The 22339-nt window shown below is 38.6% G+C and overlaps 2 protein-coding genes and 1 pseudogene across 3 annotated transcripts; 1 reads left to right on the top strand and 2 right to left on the bottom strand.

Moving 5' to 3' along the window:
- Positions 1-2080: 2080 nt before the first annotated feature.
- Positions 2081-3427, bottom strand: LOC143577244 (trihelix transcription factor ASIL2-like). Its single transcript, XM_077061130.1, has one exon. The coding sequence runs from the start codon at positions 3405-3407 to the stop codon at positions 2214-2216; it is 1194 nt and encodes a 397-aa protein (XP_076917245.1). The 5' UTR covers positions 3408-3427; the 3' UTR covers positions 2081-2213.
- Positions 3428-6600: 3173 nt separating this feature from the next.
- LOC143577243 (putative phytol kinase 1, chloroplastic) lies at positions 6601-10203 on the bottom strand. The gene is made up of 6 exons (XM_077061129.1): positions 9822-10203; positions 7913-7980; positions 7523-7654; positions 7309-7424; positions 7091-7205; positions 6601-6906 (listed from the first exon to the last, which is right to left on the bottom strand). The coding sequence occupies exons 1-6, from the start codon at positions 10104-10106 to the stop codon at positions 6714-6716; spliced, it is 909 nt and encodes a 302-aa protein (XP_076917244.1). The 5' UTR covers positions 10107-10203; the 3' UTR covers positions 6601-6713.
- Positions 10204-15004: 4801 nt separating this feature from the next.
- LOC143577242 (anaerobic nitrite reductase HB2-like) lies at positions 15005-16993 on the top strand (annotated as a pseudogene). The gene is made up of 4 exons (XR_013143082.1): positions 15005-15102; positions 15678-15792; positions 15887-16016; positions 16597-16993. The product of XR_013143082.1 is annotated as an anaerobic nitrite reductase HB2-like (transcript).
- Positions 16994-22339: the final 5346 nt, after the last annotated feature.

Genomic DNA, 22339 nt, shown 5'->3' with positions numbered 1-22339 from the left:
CCATTCATAATGCAAGAAAAATCATAGATAAGTTTTATCTTTTTAAACATTATATTTTCATCTTATTATTTATTTTTTAGGAAAATAACATGAAATTGGGAGTGTCACCCACACCACGAATGAAGCCCTCGCCATTCGACCATAGAAAGACCCAGGTGACATGTGAATATGTGATCGCCCCCTTGGCTTGTATTTAACCACTTAACAAGGCGTCTTGGTTTTGATCGTTTTAAGTTCTTGAACTTTAGTTATTAAATGTTATCGAATAACATAAATATTGTGAATAATGTACTTAACATTGTTAACACAAGTTCATATCCATTTGTAATCAAATTGAGAGAGCATTTTACAACACGAACATGTATAGTTTAACAACACCTCTGGCCCTCTCACATGGTTCGTTCAAATAATGTGAATGCAAGTTGTATCATGTGTACAAGTTTCCCTTACACTTTACCAGTTTCAAAAAGGCATCATGTTTGGTATACATGTTAGGCTATCCCAGACACCCTCCGGGTTGGCCTCGGCTTGTAATGGTTCGGCTTCATTATTCGGGTTAAGTTATTGGTTTGGTAAAACTAATATGGAGAGAGAGAGAGAGAAAATGGGGACCATAGAATCGTTTGTGTGTTGTGACTGATTGAAACTTAATGTTTACATTAAAATAAAAAAAATCCCGATAAATAAAAAATACACCCCTAATAAATTTTCATAGATTTCCAAAATCACTCTACTTTTGACATGACACTCACTCATTTGGTCGATCTCTCTCTATAAACCTATGTACACCCCAACATCAATATGCTTGTCAGCTTATGTACCAAGCCCAATTTTGAAAAGAATAAAGTGGCTACTGGCTAGTATCTATTAGTACAAGTGAACTAGAATCTCTAGTATCTAGTATTCACATGACTCTTCTTTATGCATTTGACATCCTATTTTAACAATGTTATTAACAGTTATGGATAATATGCTCTTTTAAACAGCTTTTGTTGCAGATATCAAAATTTTTAAAACCGGAACTGGCCCAGTCAATTTATCTGGTTTACCAGGAACTGCTACAATAACCTTAAACCGCTAGCAAGCCAAACCGGCTGGTTTCATAAAAACCGGCGGACCAACCTAAACTGGACCGAACCTGAATAAACCGTTAAAAATCAGTGAACTGCACACGGCCAAAAGCGCTAAAATTTGGTAATAGCTGGTTCAGCCAATGGGCTTAATAAGCTATATAAATCTCCAAGACATTTAAAAATCCATGAAACTCAATGTGAAACAAGTTCAAAAAACAAAATTTTAAAACTAAAATATGATTGTGTGTATCTTGTGTCTTGATAAAACAATACACACGCATATATATTGGTGATGTTGAATATAGCATACATCAACCTGTTTGTCCAACGGTTTGATCGATATAAATTGGACCGGTTTTAAAAATATCGCTAGAGATAAAATTGGAAAGCTTTTGCAATAGTTTTCATTTCTTTCTATTTCAGTAATAACAGTTTTCTTAGAGTTAACCCCCAGTTATATTGAACCAAAACTAAACCATAGAGTTGAAATCGGTTTGTAACCCCACACTTTAAAACCAATTTGAACCTGGTCAAATCCAAACTGACCAGGTTGAAACATGGTTTCAAGCAGGTCAAACATGATCCTTTCCATGTTATAACCCAAACCGGTTTCACCAAAAAACGAATAAACTTTCTCTGCCCCCAACCGACCCGGTTTCAATAACTGACGTGGGCCAAAAACTTGATTAACAATTTGGTGGTCTTTCTCTATAGGATTTATAAAACAAAATTTGAATACGAAAACAATCATAAATCAGACTACGATTACTTGCATACCCCTTTTAACATAATCCACAAAGGTGCAAATAACAGAAAGTAAGGTGCATGCGTATATAATCATAACAATGGTAAAGTCGGTAAAATTACCAACCTTTGTTGTGTCTTCAGAATCACCTTCCAAGCCTTTAACGAAAGATGCTTGATGAACAAAGATAGCCATGAAAAACAACCATATACCTGAAAAGAAGATTACGAACCAAAAACTCCAAAGCTCGAAAGTATATCAATCGGAAAACATGAAACTACTTAGATTAAAGCAAGCGAATTCAATTACATACATCTCCCTAAACACCCTTAAACAGGGTCATCATTAATTAATTAAAAGCCAGTTCTTTGTTCTCATTAAAACACCACTCTACTTTAGTTATTACTATCATCACTGTGATTATTGTTGTTTATGGTGTTATGGTTACTGCTGTGATGATTATGATTATGATTGTTGTTATTGGTCTCCACATTTCTTCTACTCTGCTTCAACTGCGACAGCTCCATCTGCGTCTTCATAAAAAACTGCATTCTCTGCAACTCAAGCTCCTTCGCAAACTTCATACTCTGCTTCTGCATCTCCACCATCTGCTGCAGCTTCGAGCTCTCCGCGTGCTCATACGCCTCCCCAAATTTCATAATCGCCTTCGTCAATTCCCTAACCGAATCCCCCCAATTCTTCTCCCTCGACCCCCGCCCCTTTTGCTGCTGATGCTGATTATGAAACCTAGGGTTAATGTTTACATTAGACCTCGCATTAAACGGAGTTCTAGCATGTTTCTCGTACGGATCAGATTCCGGAGAGTCCGGCTCCGGTTCTGAGTCATCAGACTCGGAATACGCTGGGAGCGGACGAATCCGCTTCCGCTGCTGCTGCTGAAGCTTCAATTGCTCCTGCTGCTGCTGCTGCAGGCGAAGCTGTTGTTGTTGCTGCTGCTGCTGTTGCTGCAACAGTTGCTGTTGTTGTTGACGCTCCTGTTGCTGTTTTAGCCTCAAACTCTGAACAGGCGCTGATCTTACTCCAACCGGTATCCCAACGGGAACGGACCTCAAAGGCGGAGTAGCCGACGCGAGGTTACTCTTCGCAGTAGCGATCGGTCCAATCAACTCATCCAACCGATTGTAAAAGCTCCAAGTACTCGGTCCACCGCCCGCAGCTATCTTCGCCTTTTCCAACTTATACTTCTTCTTGACCGTATCAATCCTGTTCTTACACTGAATATCCGTCTTCGGAGCCTTCAAATAATCCTCTCGACTACTCACAATATCCGCAACCTCTTTCCAATGCTTCTGCTTCAAATTTCCTCTACTTAACTCCAAATATCGTTCTCCCCACGCCTCAATCAACACCGCCGTGGCACCTTCGCTCCAGCAATCCTCACGTGCTCCGCCACCAGATCCTCCACCACCACCACCGACGGTACGCGGTTGTTGTATCGGAAGAGCTAGGGTTAAGGTGTTCTGCGGCGGCGGTGCGGCGGAGGCTACCGTGACGCTTATCCGTGGATTGGAATGATGAGATCCGGATCCGGTGGATTGGTGGGAGTGGATGTCCTCATCGTCTTCCATAACGGAAACGTAACAGATCTAACAAACAGATAGAAAGAGAGACGGAACCGGTAGAGCTGATAATAATAATAATAACAAATATAAGAAACGGATTGTTATTTGTTTGTTTGTTTGAGAGAGAGAGAAAGGAAAGGAAAGGAAAGGAAAAGAAAAGAAAGAGATGGGGGGTGGGTAGTTGACCGGCGTTTTTTACGATAAGGGAATATAAAGAATTGATCGGTTGACGGAGAAAAACGGAGGGGAAGTCGGCCGTCAAATATTAAGGACACGTGGAATACCATTGGGGTTAGGTTTATGGCAAAGCCGACACACCGGACGTAATTAGTTTCTTACTTGCTTTTGCCGGCTACAGCTCCTAACCTCCTTCCGGCTGGCTCGGCTTCCCTCGTTTCGGACCTTTTTTTTTTTTGTTTTCTTGCGTCACTTTCCGCTTAATTTCAGTCTTTAACACATAACTTACCTTTTATTCATCTTTTAAAATTACCTTCTCTTTCCACTCTTTACTTATTCTTTATTTTTTAATAATGACGATGAATCCTATAAATAGATTAATGGGTTGTTATTCAAACAGGGTTGCGGCGCAGCTTGTTGCCCACTTATCTGCTACTGTATTGTAAATCGTTTGAGGCAAATTGTTTAATAGTAAAAAAGTGGGATTACTGATTAAATTCTTAAGGTGTTAATAAGACAATCCAAAAAGCAATTGATCAGATCACAATCTATTATATAAGCCTACTTGGGTAATGCTCGTGAACACTCTCTCAAATGTGCAACAACGCGGTGAGATAAAAACGTTCATTAAATGACAAGGTTTAGATCTTTATATATTATAATTATTAATGACATGTCACTTAACATTTTTCTTTTTTTACTACTAACTCTTTTATTGATTTTTCATTCTTTTTTTAATTAAGTCACATATATAACAAAACACGTTATATTTATTTTGTTTTATATATTTTTGTTGGTACCCGTCTTAGCGAGAGGTTTTGGTAGTGCAAGTTTGGACGTTACATACTAAGGAAAATAAAGAGACAAACACGTCTTGATATTCTTTTCATTAAATTACAACTATATTTGATGAGTTATCGGAAACAAAAGTTGTATGCCCGACGTAAAGTACGAGTTGTATCTTGCTAGTTTATTCTTTTTATTAAAAAGAAACTTAGGGGGTGTTTGGGATTCCTTATTTTCACCAACTTATAATTTATAAACTTTTTAAAAAGTTAGTAAGGTGTATAAAGTGTTTGGCAAACCATAAGGCCTTATGGGTTTTAACTTATGGGCAAGGCAAAATAAAGGGGTTTTGAAAAGTTAGGAATCTCTAACTTATTAACTTAATGGGTTTGATTTACCTATTACACCATTCTAACCCTCAAAACCCATTACACTTGTTTTAAAAAGTGTCATTTTTAGTCATTTTGGTTTTCTCCAACACATAAGCTAATCTAAACATTTTTCTTAAAACTTCTTTTAACAAATTCATAAGTTAATAATGTCTTTTAACAAGAAGTCTTTTTTCACTTAAATAAGGAATCCCAAATACACCCTTAAAATAATCCTACGACCCACTTGTTCTTTCTTTTAGCTTGTTGCCCACCCTCATGTGGATTGTCATGTTCAATCGCATGAGCAATCGATGATCAAACAATTTAGATTTTTTTACATCTTTAAACATAATTAATCTTTAATATATATAAACAATAAAACAAAGGAAAAGTAAGAAAGAAAGAGACATTATTTCTTAATAAAAAAGATGTAAACTGATTGTTTCTTCACACCAAAATCCAATTCTATATCTCAAAGTTATACCTTTATCCCAAAACAAACCCACCCAAAAAAATACAATACCTTTCCCAAAGCATCGAAAACCTTTGAATGACCTCCGGCAATCACCATTGTCGTTAAGGTAATACTGAAAACTTTTTTGAAATATTAACGATCTTAATAATAACACTAATAGTTGTATTAATAATAACTATTGTCAAATTCAGATAAATACATTTTAAAATATTGACTAAACGGCCTTAAAACACTTCGAATGACTTATGTTAGTTCTGAAACTGGTTCTGAACTCTTATGAAGCCTTAGAACTGGTTCAATAATTACTAATCCATCACCATTTCCTTAACTGTTTATGAAGTCTATTAATTTATTGAACATGCTATGAACTTTTCTGAAGTATTTTGAACTAATTTTAAAAGTGACTAAACTACTTCTAATAAGCTTTTTTGACTTATGATAAGTTCTTATGAGTTCAAAAGTTAACTCTAAACTAGAAACTGCTTCTGAAGGACTTCTACTGTCTCTCAAACTATATCCGATATGTTTAAAGTACTTCCGATTTCTTTCAAATTGTGTTTAAAATGCTTCTGATGACTTTTAAACTAAATCTAAAGTCTTTAAAGTACATCAAAGTGGTTTAAACCAAGTATAAAGTCTTATGAACTAAACTAAAGTTTTCTGAACTAAACCAAACTCTTTTAAACTAAATATGAAATACTCTTTAATTTTTAAAATTGAATGCCAAGTACTCTCAACTCTTTTAAACTGAATGTAAAGTCTTTGAAGTGGTTTTGAACTCTTTTAAACTGATTTTATTTAGGAATCTAGTGTTTTTGGTTAAAATAGGCTGTTCTCGGATAACTCTAGCATCTCCGGTTAAAATCTGGCAAGTCATCTAATTTTTGACTCATCCCAGATTTGTGAACCATCCCAGATTTATAAGCCATTCTAAATTTCCTGATAAACTGCCAGATTTCTGATTAATCATTTAAGATGAACCTCCTATCTTTTAATTATTTTTAAACTTTAATTATTTCATTTGCTTAACGTTGATGGCTCTTTAGATCGATTGGTTATTAAGGCAAAGAGCCAACACGCCACATTGATTTTGATGAGATATAATATGGATGACTCGAGTCCATCCATATTGTGCTTAGCCTGGTAGTATCTCGTTATTGGTTTGTTCGATAGTTGGATATGAATAACATGATTTTCTTCATGGTTTGATCCACAAAACAATACAGATGTGCCAACCTATAAAAATATGCTACCACCAAAAGTTTCTACACAGCCTTGAACATGGTACCATCGGTTTGCATCCTACACAATTAATTACTACAATGAAGAAAAAATTAATGGAAATACACTAATGGAGAAGCCGGGAAACTGAATTATTCCACAATCACTAAATTTCCCTTTTAAATTATCAATAAATAACTTCATCTTCGAATTATTCAACACCATAATAGAACATTTCATATCATACAACAAAAATGATGATATGCCATATAAAATATAGCACTAAGGTTGGAAGCCAAAACTCAAATATGCAGTTAACATGCTTACCAAAGGGACAGATATATTGTCATCTAAGCCTCCTTTTGTCGGGAGTGACTCAACCAATGTCGCCACCAATGCAACCACCGCCACTCGATCAATTGTCAACAACCAGTCCAGTTCAAAAGACCCAAATATTGAAAAGTAGTATAGCATTCTGAATAAAAGGGTAAAATAATCCTTCGTTAAAACATTTGGTTTTTAGCCGAACTTATTGTACGAAGTTGATTGTGATGAAAACAAATTCCTAAAGTGTTACACTTTTAGAGTTAGATTATTATATTATCAGTGTAGAATAATTATTTTTCCTGTATGTTATGAGTAATAAGATGGACGCGTACCCAATTGAAATTAAGAAACCAACTGTAAACATTGAGATGCTACCGGCCCAGCTTTTGTGTTTGTTGTAAGGAAGTTTATGGGTTCCAAATCTTCTACCCATGATATCTGCAATACCTGTTGAGTGTATTATGTTAATAAAAAACACAAAAAAAAAAATAATAATAACAAAAATGCCTAAGAAGCCAATAATCAAATGCACAAGGTTGAGAAACAATACCATCACCACCACACATCATTGAAATTGAAACCACACCGATTGATGACTCGCGCCAGAAGATAATAGTAGATAGAATCAGCATCAAAACATAATATAGAGGTCCTCTAAGTAATTCCCTGCATAAAAATCAGTATTAATTTTGGGGTAAATTCATTTGGAAACTAGTTAATCCAATGTTAAGCAAACCATCAAGGATAACATTATGAGAACTTACTCCGGTTTTCCTTCTCGAGTGACTGATTTTATGAGATCTTCATTGGTTACAAGGGAAAGACCGTGAACAAGAAGCCTTGCACAATTTAGTAAGGGCACTAATGCAGCAAAATAACGAGCGTATGTTGAAGTACTAATCTAGGATTGAAAATCAACTGTAAGAGTTTGATTTAAATATACATATATATACGTGTGTATACACGCATTTGTGTATTGGTGGGTTCAAAGTTCAAACGAGAACAACTAATTACTTAGGAACCATTAATTCACGATTGAACTAATAGTGTATTCAATAGTCAATACTGAATAAAATGGTTTCGAAAGTTCAGTTGTTCTTGTTTGAACCCACTCCTATGTATTTATTGTAAACAATGGGCAATTTAAAAAATACCTATAAATTGGCCAGCATCCCATGTAAAGCAATCCAGATAATATATGAACAAGCTTTCTGCTTAGGTTCTGACATGAGGAAGAAAGATAATAAGAAAATTAAACAATTTAAAAAAACCTACCTAAGTTTCACTTCAGGTTCCAAAAAGGAGCTTAAGTTTGACTTCTAACAGTCAAATGTGGTAAATTCAAACTCAAGATTTATGTTAATTATTCCACCACCTTAAGATGAAAGATATTCTAAGTTGCAGTTGACTTTGAAAAGTTAACTATGTGCAACGAAGGGAGGCGAATGCAGGTACAAGCATGTACAAACATAAATTAGCAGTATTAAGATGAAAACTAGCAATATCTTAAAAAGTGATCACCCTTTTTTTAAAGTTTATAGGCGGAAAAGTCAACTCATTTACTTGTGAATGGTCAATTTAGGATGCGCGTTAATCTCTAACGGGTCAAATAAGAAATTTAGCTAAAAGAGGAAACTTGTCGAACAGGTTTAAGGTTGTCCAATGTGTATTCTTGATTCTTGATGCATACAACCTATTCAAAACCCGCTATTTATATAACTAGATCATTATTGCAAAAATCTAGCTTTCATGATCATATTGAAGGCATTACTTATCTAGAACAAAAAAGTGTTACTGGTCAACAAAAACCAACCCGAACCACTAGTACATTTCCTAGACCCGTTTTGACTTGTTAGCAACCTGCTGACCCACTGAATTCGCCTCATCTAGATAGGGCTGAGATCGGTACACTAAGGATAACGAACCGGTACCGCGCCTTAAAAAATAACGATACATAAAATAAGTGAAACAAGTCTATTGAATACCGTACCGATTGTTTTGGTTTGGTACTTGTACCATAAAAAATGCTGAAAAAAATTCAAAAACATATCGCACCGACCGAAAACGAGTGAAAGAATATACCAAAACCCGTACCGATTTTTTCAGTTTGGTACTAGTACCATCGAAAAATACCGAAACCGAAGAGTGCCGCACCGAAAAATACCAACACCAAAAACGAGTGAAACAATACACCGAATGGCGTGCCAATTTTTTCACGATCAGTTCGGTACCATCGAAATTACCAAAAAATATTGAAACCGAATAGTACTGCACCGAAAAATGAGTGATACAGTATACCGAATACAGAATACCGACATACCGTACCAATTTTTTTGGTCCAGTACAATTGAAAATACTGACACGGAATGGTACTGGTACCAACTGTACCGAAAACATGAAAAACAAGTGAGATAAAAAAAATGCTCATCCCTGCATCTTGAATCCTTGATATCACTACAGTAGCTAATTAGCAATAAGATAAACACACAGATTAGGGGTATTTAAGGAAATGTATTATATGATTAATAGTAGATTAACTAACCAACTGTTTACAGTTTATATAAGCTAAATTATCTATTGTGCCGCAAGCCCATGATTGGGCCAAGTGGCGGCACCACATTTTATTTTTTTATTTTATTTTTAGGTTTTTAGTTATAATATCGTAACGAACATAATGGTAACCGATCAAACACCCATTTTATTTTTTGTTTTAGTTTCTCGTAACTAACGTGACCGAAACCGTAATGAACATGATAAAAAATGCCTGGATTTTATCAATGGCCGAGTTTTCCTGACCAACTCCACCTATTTGGTCCACCTCAATTTATATATGTATATGTATATGTATATGTATATGTATATGTATATGTATATGTATATGTATATGTATATGTATGTATTTTTTTTATTTTGTTTTAGTTCCGGTATCGTGACGAATGGAACAAAGACCGACAGAATTTACCAACCAGTTTTGCAAATCCCTAGTTACAACTAAATTAGGTTAATCAATATATATATATATACACACACACATATACAAGGGTAAACAAAATTGAACGCCACCTGTTCGATGATTTGCCTCTGTGTAAGATAATTAAAACCAGATATCAGTCCATACGCACCGGCAACAACAAGTACAGTCGCTCCGGCATCCTGAACCACGTGGCCCGATACACCTCCAGCAAAAGCACGCGGCGGAATAATAATATTAATACGACGTCGTTGGCTGTTAACATCGCCATATGAAACATTTCGAATACGTGTAGTAGTCGGACATAAAACATATCTGTGAGAACGGAGGTATGACAGTTTGGGGTTAACAACGGCGGCGGAGATGGTGGTGGCCATGGTTCTCCGGTGGCCGGCCGGTGAGTGTGAATCTAGCTGGATAAGTGGTGTGGGACCCAGTACAGCTACTGAAGTGGTGTTAATTTGTGGAAAGGTTTATGTTCCATGTCTTGAGAAAATAAGTATGCGTTTTGGTGTATGGGAGATTTGATAAATGGGTTGTAAATGGATAATAAAAGGCACGTGAAAGTTACATAAATGGTTGTAAAAAGTTATGACTTATGACAGAGTGACAGACACGTGTTTTACTATTTAAGTAATTGTTTTTGAGAAAGTTGTATAGATGGTCCCTGTGGTTTAGTCATCATCACATTTAGCATCTAGTTAAAGGTATCAGTGGTGGGCGATAAATATACAAAAATGGGGCGACTTTTTTTAAACACCCCCCCCCCCCGCCGCGGCGACAAAGGGGAAATATGGGGGGGTGATGAATTCTTGCCGCCCAACTTTCTTTTGTTTTATTATCATTATACACACACATATATATATATATATAAGTCTACAACAACGTTACACCTTTAAAACAAAAACTCACTCTTTGCTAACTGAGCTCACATGGCGCAAGTCGTCCCATTTTGTAGCTCATCCATTACACATATCCGAATACAAGTTAACTTTAAACGGAAAATGTGTTGTATTGTGTCATTCATGCGAGGGTAATTGTGTCTTTTCAAGTTTAAAACTCTTATAATATAATCTTTCATGTGAGGTTAATCTTCTTTTATTTGAAAGTTTGATAAAATTAAAGGTTTGGTTTGAACACCAATGGCGATGGTGATAAAGTTGACAACTTGACATTACGAGCTTATGAGATTGAAGTAGGGATGATCAAATTCGGTACCGATTGGTACCGTCAATATCAAAGTTTTGAGTTTCGGGATCGGTACGATACCGGTATGGTACGGTACCATAACGGTATTTCCCGATATTTGACCTTCATACTGGTACCATTTCGGTACTAGTACCGAACCGAATATTTAGGTACCAGTACCAAGAATTGATGATTTTCGGGATCGGTATTTTAGGTACCGGTATGATACCATGCTCATCCCTAATTTGAAAATTTATTTTACTAGAGTTTTAAACTTGAAAAGACACGGTTATTCTTACATGAATGATACATGAGATCACTTTTCCGTTAAAAGACTAACTAATATTAAAGGTGGGGACTAAGCATTCAATTATTTCCCGAATGTTTAGACTAAATTAGCGACTATTAAAACATAGGGATCAAAATTGTGTATGTTCAAACCATAGGGACCAGTTATGAATTTTTCTCTCTACTTTTTACAGCAGCAAAAATTTTAAGTTATTTCCAAAACTTAACTTTTATATGGTGGAGATAAATAAATAAATAAATAAAAGAAATATAATATCAAAGCAAATTCAATGGAAAAATATATTTATACAAACTCAATATGAATTGAACACGTAATGAAGAAGACGATGAACTAATCTAAAATCCAACATATCAATAACCTTCATTCATATGTGTGGTTCATACTCTATTTGTAAGTCAACATCGAGTGGATAATAGATTTATATTATTTTATAAGTTAGTTCGATTACGAGTATAATAACCGTCACATCAACGATATTTTTTTTGTCCTACATTCACTCCTTTAACTTCATCCAATGTTTTTCTATACTATTGGACTTTATCAAAGCTATTTGTTATTACTTACTACATATAAAATGAACATAAAAATGTACTTTTTAAATAATCGACTATCTAGAAAATAATTTTACGAATAAATAGTAAATCGCAATGTACATAAATAGATATTCATATGTACACATATACTTACACATCTCGCATTTTATTTACGTGAATATATTCTTGTTCTCTTTTTAGGTTCCTTAGGTAACCAAAAACAAAGTATTCAATTTTCTTGTTATATAAATAGCTTTACAGATTTAGAATTAAGTATCAAACTGACAAAATGTAAATTAAAAGGCTTTTTGATAAAAGCTGTCACGACTGAATAAATGGGCCCAAAAGGCCGAAACCATTTAACGCATTTAAGAAGTATTGGGCCCGAGTTCCTATTTCATCAGTCCATCTTCAGTTCTTCACAGGTGAATGTGTGGATATGATTTGGTATTTTAAATCTGTGACCCTTTTTGAATGTTGTGTCCAATAAGAGTACTAGTCTACTGGAGTAGGATGTTTTTCTTAATAAATAAAATAAAATAAAATAAAGCTCGAGTAACGAAACTCTTTTGTAAAAAAATGTGTGAAATCAGCTCGGTTTGGTTTGTAAATGAGTTGAGTTTGGCTCGGTTTTAAACTAGACGAGCCCGAGCCAAAGTTAGTTTGTTCGTTCATTCATTCATTTAAATTAAACACAAATTTTAATAGTTTTTTATATGTCCAATTTTGCAGTCCCCAATATTTAGAACAATCGCTCGATGGTTTGCTCTATCTACTTAAATTAAGCCAATACTTAACGTCTTTTTATATGCGCACATGTTTGATCCCATGGATTTAAATCACTGCTCGTCTAAGTTAAGCCAAAATTATTCTCTCAAGCTAAGTTACTTTAGATTTTGAGCAGGGCTCAGGTTAGCGCTAGAGTTGTTTACAAGCTGAGTCGAGCCAAGACAACTTGAGCCTCTCTTATAGATTCCTTCTCACTTAAAAAAACTGAGATTATTTTATAGTTATTCTCTTATTATATTTTAGTTTTAATATTATCAAATATGAACATCTTTAACTTAGGCTCTTATATTAAATTTAGAGTTAAGTGTCATTTTAGTACCTGTGGTTTGATCACCTACGCAATTTTAATACTTTTTTTGAAATTTCGCAACTGGCTGCTCCATGTTTCAAAAAGTGGCCATTTTAATACTTTTTCGTAACCCCGTTTAATTTGTCCATTAAATCAAGGGCATAATGGTAACTTTAGTTATTTTATTTATTTTCTTTTTTCAATTTTCTTTTAATCCCTAATAATAAAATCCCTTTATATCATCTTCATCCACAAAAACCAGACCAAACTCATACATCACTGTATTCATAACCACCACCACCACCACCACCACCACCCTCTTCCGTCACCACCACTCACCGGCGACCAAATTAGGGTTCCACCTCCTTAATCTCCGACCCCACCACCACCACCCCATCCTCCCTCCTAACCACCACATCCGCCGCCCCACTCCTATTCTTCACCATCGCTTCCGTCCTCTCCTTCATCTCCACCGCCCGCAAACCCCACACCCCATCCCCACCACCACCTCCCAATACTCCGTCGCCGCGATTACGCCCCTTCCGTATATCTGTGGTGCGATTGATAACACGCATATTAGGTCGCATAGTTTTCTGTCAGGTATGGCGAATCCGAATGTTTATATGAATGGTTACAGGTTTAATTCGGTTCAGCTCCAAGTGGTGGTGGATCGTATAAGAAGATTTTTTGGGATGTGTGTGTGATGGCGGCTGGGCGTTTGATGACGTCTCGCATTTTAGGGATAGTTTGCTTTATAATCATGGTTTGTGAACCGCTTGAGCAAACCACCATGTCAGCTTGTTTAAAATGTTCTGAGGTGAAACAATGGATGCTGCTGAGAGGTGAAAGAATGGGATTAGGGTTTGGATGATAATAAAGCGGGAAGGGGAGGAGCTAAAAGAAAAAAAAAAGAAAATAAATAAAATAACTAAAGTTACCATTATGCCCTTGACTTAACGGACAAATTAAACAGGGTTATAAAAAGGTACTAAAATGGCCAGTTTTTGAAACATGAGTAGTCAGTTGTGAAAATTTCAAAAAAAGTACAAAAGTTACGTAGTTGATCAAACCACAGGTACTAAAATGACACTTAACTCTTAAATTTACTTTATGCACGTTTCACAAGACATAAAAGCCAATAAAAGTTTGTGGATCAAAAAACGTTGATAAATATTATAACTTGAAAGCCTTCAAACTATTCTAAACACCAAATGTCTCTAAAGAACATGGTGTGGTGGTTAAGTATTTATACTATATATTCTAGAGATAATGAGTTCAAACTTAACATGGTGCATGTGCGTGTGGTTTTTATGAGTATTTAAGGGTATATTAATTTGACGTTAAAAAAAATTATAAGTTTTAGAGTTCAGACGATGATGTAAGAAGTTAAAGCTATATCAAGTACTTGTTAGTTTTATGTTACCAATTCCAAGTCAAGTAAGAAATAAATTAATTGTCTTTCCGTCGCCTCACCAACGCCTTCTGCCCCTATCGGTGGAACTTTTCCATACTCTCCCGTTATGAAAGAGAATCGATTACCTTTATTCTAGGATATGGTCATTGTCATCACTCGGAAACCGTACCTAGTCTCTCATCTATAACATAGCCCGGAGCTCTCAAGCAATTGATTTCACACAAGTAGTAGGACCTTCTTTTATTGTGAAGTTAGAATAGGCTGTAAAGTAATCGAATGAATGGTTAGCCTCACTCTCCACCCTGGATAAAGGACTATGTGTCATGGGTTAATTCATTAAATTTTTTATGCAATAGACCTAAATGTGCTCAAAAGAATTGGCACTGATACTATGTCTCTTGATTTCCTAGAAAAGACTCAACTCAAGTGGATCTGATTCTAGCTAAAGATGTCAGAAACGAATCTTGTCGTTAAATTGTGTAAATCAGTGTCATGTGTATTTGTGTATGTTTCCATTTAGAGGTGGCAATAATATTATTATTACCCCACCCCTAATAAGCCCAAGCGTCCTTCAATGAAGTCAAAGGCCAAAACCACTTATGCGGCCCAATGTTTTAACCTTCACCAATTGGCAACCTTATCCCTCCCTAATCCCTATAAACACATGATTGACATATAATATAAGGGGCAAATTCACACACAATATACATATACAAATCTATCTCTATCTATACTTGTGTGTGCTTGTGTGAGAGATGGCTTTTAGTGAGAAGCAAGAAGAACTAGTGAAGGAATCATGGGAGATAATGAAGGAAGACATTCCTGCCCTCAGCCTCCATTTCTTTACACAGTAAGTTTTATATTTACACAACCCAAAATGAAAACGACTCATTTAACAATTGACTTTGGTGACATGAACATGAAAATTATAAGTTTTATTTACCAAGAAGAATAAATGATGTATTATAGTCTCTTAATTTTAATTATTATTAAAAAATATAAAATTGCATAGTGCGTTTTTTACTAAACATGTCTTACACGTCTAAACAGGTGCTCATTATAAGAGCTCTAATTTTATCATTTACATCACATATGGTAAATCACTAAAAATATTACCCAAACAACCATTAGTTTTACTATTATATATTACATCTTATTTAAAATAGTCACTTCACTTGTATAAATATTATGCGAAATGGCATATTACATGTGGTGCAATAATATGACACGTGTCAGTTTTTTATTAGTTGTTGGTCCAATCGTCACAAAAGTATTTAGTGTGTAAAAATGGTCCACATGTCAAGTATAGATTGGTTTTCCTTTTATTAAAAGATTTTGTATAGGTGAAATTATAAGTTATAGAAAATTAGATAATATGTTTAGTCTTATTTACGCATAATTGATTATTAATGATATATATAAAAGGGTATTGGAGATAGCACCTGCTGCAAAGGCATTGTTTTCGTTTTTGAAAGACGAAGATGAAATTCCCCAAAATAACCCCAAGCTCAAGGCCCATGCTGTCAAAGTTTTCAAGATGGTCAGCATTTCCTAACATAAATTACCTATTTTACCCTTGTGATCTATATATACATGCAATTCAAATTAATATATGTATGTAAATGTAACTGAAGACATGTGAGTCAGCAATCCAACTAAGGGAGAAAGGAGAAGTTGTGGTTTCTGATTCTACACTTAAGTATTTGGGATCAGTTCATCTTCAGAAAGGAGTTGTTGGTCGGAGTTGTTGGTCCTCACTTTGAGGTAATTTAAACTTTTTAATACTTTTAACCTATTTATCAAGTTGTAAATGAGTTTTAATCAAGTTTGAAACGGTTCGTAAATGGGTAAGCGGGTTAACTAAATGGGTTGAACGGCTTTAAGGATGGCAAACGAACCTGAACACAAAGGGCAAACCCGGAACACTCGGAACGGAACGAGTATGAGATTAGTTTTAAAAAAATTCATGGGTGTGGGACGGATATAATATTAGGTGATGCCCCACCTGATTACTGAAACATATAAACCACCCATTTACTCGAGCTATACTGAAAACATTTTCTTTTGTATTGGTAATAGAATAATATGCTAATTTCTATTTCTACTTCTTTGAGTAATAAAATTATATAAACTTTAAAATAGTAAGATATAAATTTGGTAACTTTTATTCTAATTTTAAACGGAATGAGTTGATTAATTAAACAAGTTAAATATATAAAATCAAACACAACTCATTTAATTAAACAGATCAACAAGTACATGACGTGTTTGCTAGGTGAGTTAGATATGACAGCCCAAAACCAGATTAGCATTGTATTTATTATTGTTGGAACGATTAATGAAGGTGGTAAAGGAGGCATTGCTAAGGACAGTAGAGAAAGGAGTGGCGGCAAAATGGAGTGAAGAAATGAAGGGTGCTTGGTCTGAAGCTTATGATCAGTTGGCTGCTGCTATTCAAGCTGAAATGAAGACAGAGGCTGCACAAGTCATCAAAGAGGCTGCTGAAATTAATAAAGAGGCTACTGAAATTCACTCTTAATTCATTTCTATTAGAATCATAATTATACAAATTTGGGAATAAAACTTAAAGCAAAATCAATGGGAATGGAACCCAAATCCATATGCGTAATGTCCGAAAGTTTGTTCGCTTAGACACTTGCTCAATATACTAAAATCATTGTTCTCAAATGTACGGAACATAAAACTTATACTGTTCTGCCTTTTGAATGACCAGTTGCTTAGTGGTGGCTTGAATAAAAATGTAATGGATGTCTCGGCTTGACCCGTCACGGATCCAGTTCAGTTTTGGTCCGCTCTGGTCCATAACTAAATATTTCTTTTATATTTTAATGTGATGATGATATGTACAAAAAGGAATAAGCTTAAATCACTAGTCCAATGGTCTATGCCCTATTCATGGTCACTTTGGGAACATAATCGGTGCCAATTCAACATTAAATTGGCATTATATGGTACTAAAGAAGGAATTTCGTATACGAGATAACAGGTACTAGAAATCCATTTACAAAGTGACCTCCTTGATGAATATTCGTAAGATTGTCAATGATAAACCTACAAAACAAACACCGTCAGCCTCGTCATAGGATAAGGGTTCCACCTGATTATGCAGGTTGAGCCTAATGGAGTTTGAAGAGGTAGGTCCCAGCAGAGCCCAGTTGGACCCGCAAGACTCACCTGGAAGAGGGACGTCTGCGCAGAAACCAACTGGATCCGCAGGACCAACCATGCTCAGAGACGTGACGTCCTTACGCGCAGTACGCAAGCTGTTCCCGCAGGAAATGCCTCCCAATGGTGAAGGACTCTGCCTGTCCCCGCAGCCTCGGATACAAGCCATCAGGGAAGGCCACCCGCGCAGCAAGGCTACACGCACAAGGTACTTAACTCTCAATCATTCAGTGTCACCTGAAGGAATGAGCGAAGCCGGGAACAATCCCGCACAAGGGCGGGAGGGGGAATACTCCCGCCCAAATAAGCCAGTCCGTACGATACGGGAAGATCTTCTGTACTGTACCTGACGAGGTATGGGAAAAAGATCTGACTAAAGATACGACAGCTTATTGACAACAGTATGGCGAGCAGCATGCTCCTGTACTGTATGTCACTATTAGCCGCTGCCTACTCACCAACTACTGCCATACCACGTGCATAGCCGGCAGTTGGTGGAAAAGGAATAGTACACAGCAGGCCTGGTCACTATTAGCCGCTGCCTACCCACCAACTACCAGCAGGGCACGTGCGTAGGCCACTGTTGGTGGAACAGGAATACTGTTGCAGCCGGCCACACCTCCTTGGAAACCTACCTTCGGCTATAAATATCACAAATGGTATGACCATCTCATCTTATCATATCTTACCATATTATACCTGATATCTGCTCTAGCAATCTCTTAATATACATTTATATTTAAAGAGCAATCTAGTCTGATTCTCACGCCGGAGGGTGGTCACAAGGAGGAACCCCCCCCCCCTTCTCAGTGACAAGCTCACGGTGTCTGTTTTGCAGGTTATCAGAAGAACCATCTTCTCCGGGTCTAACCCCTCGTGGGAAACGTCTATCTAACCCCCAGGTTACCTGTAATCTGCCCGGGGTCCGGTTAGTGTTTCTTCATTGGCGCCATCCGTGCATAAAGCTAGAACATTTTTCTCCAGTTTTTTCAAACTTCTAAGATGGTTAAAGAAACTCCGGTAACCACAACCCCAGCTACTGGGGGGAATACCGGCAACACAGTCTTTACAAACACTACCCCGGTTACCCAAGCCAGGGCAAGTGTAGTAAATTTTACGAACACTACCCTAGCTGGGGCAAGTGCAGTAAATAATCGCCCACTGGGATTTACCGAAACCCAGTTTGAGAAACGAACAAGACTCCCCCGCCAAACTCTCGATGAAGTTAAGGCATGGGCGGAGGCACGACAAAAGGAATTCCAAGCTGAGTTGGACGAACGCTTGCGTTCCGTCCAACAGGCCGACGAATTCGAATACTTGGACGTTGACTCGGAGGAATCCGACTCCGACGCGAACCCTCGCCATAGGGCAAAAGGGAAGCGTAGGGAAACGGACTCCCAACCGACAAGGCATTTTGGACAAGCCTTCAAAGCAAAAAACACAGGTGGAAGTCCACGTGACTTCTCCAAAACATTCAGACCAAACGTTGCAAATGCGGGAACGTCCAAATTTGCAAGGGACATTGCGGAAGCAATCGCCCCAAAAAGTGCCAAACAAATGTCCAGCATAGGCACATATGATGGTATATCTGATCCAGACGATCATTTGAACAGGTTCATAGCGGGGGCAACCGTCAGTAGTTGGACGGAACCTACGTGGTGTTACATGTTCCAAATGACGCTTGTTGGGGCTGCTAGAGCGTGGTTCGATCGTCTACCGGTCAACCACATCTACGACTGGGCAGACTTCCAACAGAAGTTTAGCCAACACTTCAGCCAGCAAAGAAAGTATACCGAGGAGCAATGGACAATCCTCAAATGCATTCGAGAGGAAGATGAATCTTTGCTAGACTTCATCACTCGCTTCAACTCGAAGAAGCTAAGTCTGGGTAACATTAGCGAAGATCTTGTTCGCGCTGCTTTTATTCAGGGCGCGAACGACCCAGAGCTCATCCGCACCTTAACGGGTAAAGATGGCATGCCATCCACATGGGATGCCATCATGACAGCAGCTAAACGCTTTGCGGAAACGGAGAAGCAACTGGGTAGAGATCTCCCTCAGAGCACAAACCTCTACACCCAGAAAACAAGGGAAAACAACGTCCTTACCGCCCGATTAAACAAAAAGCGAAAGCTAGGCATTTGGCAGTCAAGGGTAAACTTTGACACCTCATCCGGCTTGCAACATCGGTTAGGCGGAAGGGATAACGTACGGTCGAACCAGAACTCCAGATGGATGCCGCTCACCAAAAGCGTCACCGAGATATTCGCCACTGAGGAGCTCCCATGGCCAAAGCCTCCAATAATCCGACATCGTCACAATGCTGATCGGAGCAAATACTGTGACTTTCACAGGACAAAAGGCCACAACACCGAAGAATGCATAGACGTAAAAGACATGGTCGAAGCATTTGTCAGAGATGGGACGCTCGCGCACCTCGTGGCGCAATGAACGCTGAGCAGGTTGATGCGTGTAGAACCCCAGCTGGGGAAAACACGAATAAAATTTCCAGCTTCAATATGGAGACTACATGCTGCGTAAAGAACGAGATCCCGAACCAGGTGCGTATCGGCTCGATGGCACTCCCATCCCAACAACATGGAAGGGAGCTCATTTACACAGTTTGCATGTAAATCAATTCCAAATTTGTAAAGAAAAAGCCAAGAGCCACTTCTAATGGAAATGATTCTCCTTAAAACATCGATGCTGATAATTTTACATTAATACTTTTAACTATCAACACTGATGCCGGTTTTCACCGCATACATAAGTGTGAGTCGTTGCATGGGGAAGGCGGCAAAACCTGCATAAACCCAAAAAACGACAAACCTTCACGCAGGTCAGTTGACGGGGAAAGGTTCAGTCATACCACTAAATGAAAGTGCCGGTCTATCCGCACGAATCATGATAGAGGAAACTGAACACTAACATATTAACAACCGCGCGTCGAACGGTTAATTTATTCAACACTAATATGCCGGTTTTCACCGCATAATTACGTGGAAAGTCGTTGCATGGGGAAGGCGGCAAAACCCGCATAAACCCAAAAAACGACAAACCTTCACGCAGGTCAGTTGAAGGGGAAAAGTTCAGTTATCCCATTAAATGAAAGTGCCGGTCTATCCGCATGAATCATGAAAAAGGGAACTGAACACTAACCTATTGACAACCGCGCGTCGAACGGTTCAAAACAGAATTTCTAACAAAAGGATTAGGAAAACCTACACGCAGGTCAGATATGGGTAAAGTTTAGCCATCCTACTAAGTGCAAGTGACGGTCCTACCCGCACAATCACGAAAGAGGAAGCAAAACTTCACACCTATTATCTACCACGTTCAAAGGTTAACTTATCCTCAGAAAAGGATGAGGAAAACCTACAAAGAAAAGCGTAAAGACATGAAAACATACCTGAGACAACGCTTCTCGAAGAAGCCATTCCTTGGCAACCAGAGCTTCTTGGAGGGCAACTTGAGCTTCGTTACGGGCGCGTTCGGCTTCACTCTTGTTGAGGTTGGCAAGCAACACTTCTTTAGCCGCAGCCTCTTCGACGCCCTTTAGCTTCCGCTCAGTATGGTCAAGCACCCCCCTCTGGTCCAAGATCTCCTGGAGCTTTTTGGCGTTTTCCATCGCCAAGGCATCATGAGCCTGCTGGAGAGCCTCTAATTTGGCTTTAAGTTCTTCATTCTCCATGCGTAGAGGCTCAGCAACAGCTTCAGCCTTGGTGGCCCTCTCGGTTGCGTTCCTCGCAGTCTCCTTAGCCAGCCGAAGCTGTTCATTAACAGCTTGGGCAGCCTTGGAACGGGCCTCGAGTCGAGCCTGAACTTCAACCTCGAGGGCCTTGAAGGCCTTCTCCTTTTCCGCAGCCACTGCGGAAAGCCTTTGGTTCTCCTCCCGGACAGCCCGCGCTTGAGCAACTTCTTTAAGGCGAGCTGCTTTTAACTTGTCGTTTTCACGACAAAGCAGCTCGACGCGCGGCTGCATCCGGGCCAGGAGAACCCGAAGCTCATTGGTTAGCCTACCCTCCTGGTAGCTAGCCATGGCTTCCCCCAACGCACCACTGGGAGCAGCGTGACGAGCCCATTCCACGCACTCCACAGGGGTGCGAAGGGTTGTTCCTCGGCGAATGTTCCATCGTGGAACATACACTTCATTGGAATCCGACACTGCAAAAAACATAAAGCAGTTAGGAAAATATGATAACAAAATATATATGAAAAGGGCCAAAAGAACCCTACGCACCTATAGGGTCAATAACAGGCCGATAGCCGCCGAACCCATCACCTGAACCCAAGGGAAATCCATCCAAGAGGTCAGGCAGATGGGAAGGTGGCAGAGATTGGCGAGAAGCCCCATGCGTACCTGATGGATCGACCGTCGTGGCCGATGACGGGGGCATGGTAGCAGCCGCCGCGGTCGCCGCCGCGGAATCCGCAGCAAAAGTAACCGCCGGCTCGGTGAAAGATGCTGTAAAAATCGCACTCACAGCCGGCGGTGACGTCATCTCAGCTGGAACAGTCGGCTCAAAGGAGTGAGCAACTGAACCAGCGGAAGCAGGCGCAGGCGCCTGGGTCAACGCCTCAGGTAGGCTGACCAACCCTACCGTCATTGGCGAAGAGGTACTCCTCTGCGCTCCACCCTGGAATGCGTCAACATCCACGCCTGCGTAAAAAAGATAAGTGTTAAATGATATTAAGCTATGAAGTTAAAAGACGAAGTTTGTACTTACGGGTTTTCTTGAGCCTAAAGGTACGGAGAGGCGGGGACGAACCCGATGGAGCCGGCCTCTTTGCGCCGGTTACCGTCGTCTTCTTGGGCTCTCCGGAGGTGACAGTCGCAGCCTCCGGAGCGGTGGTCTTATCACCACCGGGATTCCCCGCCACCTCTTCGCTCTCGGTCTCCG

This window comes from Bidens hawaiensis, unplaced genomic scaffold, assembly GCF_021521415.1.
Source record: "Bidens hawaiensis isolate Kalapana, Puna unplaced genomic scaffold, B.hawaiensis_p1.1 tig00028495_1, whole genome shotgun sequence".
NCBI lineage: Eukaryota > Viridiplantae > Streptophyta > Magnoliopsida > Asterales > Asteraceae > Bidens > Bidens hawaiensis.
This window is presented reverse-complemented; position numbering and strand designations above follow the sequence as displayed.

Excerpts from the sequence above, each read along its gene's own strand:
- LOC143577244 (XM_077061130.1), bottom strand. The coding sequence starts at position 3,407 with ATGGAAGACGATGAGGACATCCACTCCCACCAATCCACCGGATCCGGA.
- LOC143577243 (XM_077061129.1), bottom strand. The coding sequence starts at position 10,106 with ATGGCCACCACCATCTCCGCCGCCGTTGTTAACCCCAAACTGTCATAC. Across the intron at positions 7,655-7,912 it reads GGATGCTGGCCAATTTATAG|TACTTCAACATACGCTCGTT; the intron begins GTATTTTTTAAA and ends ATCCTAGATTAG. Across the intron at positions 6,907-7,090 it reads GGTTTCTTAATTTCAATTGG|AATGCTATACTACTTTTCAA; the intron begins GTACGCGTCCAT and ends CCTTTTATTCAG.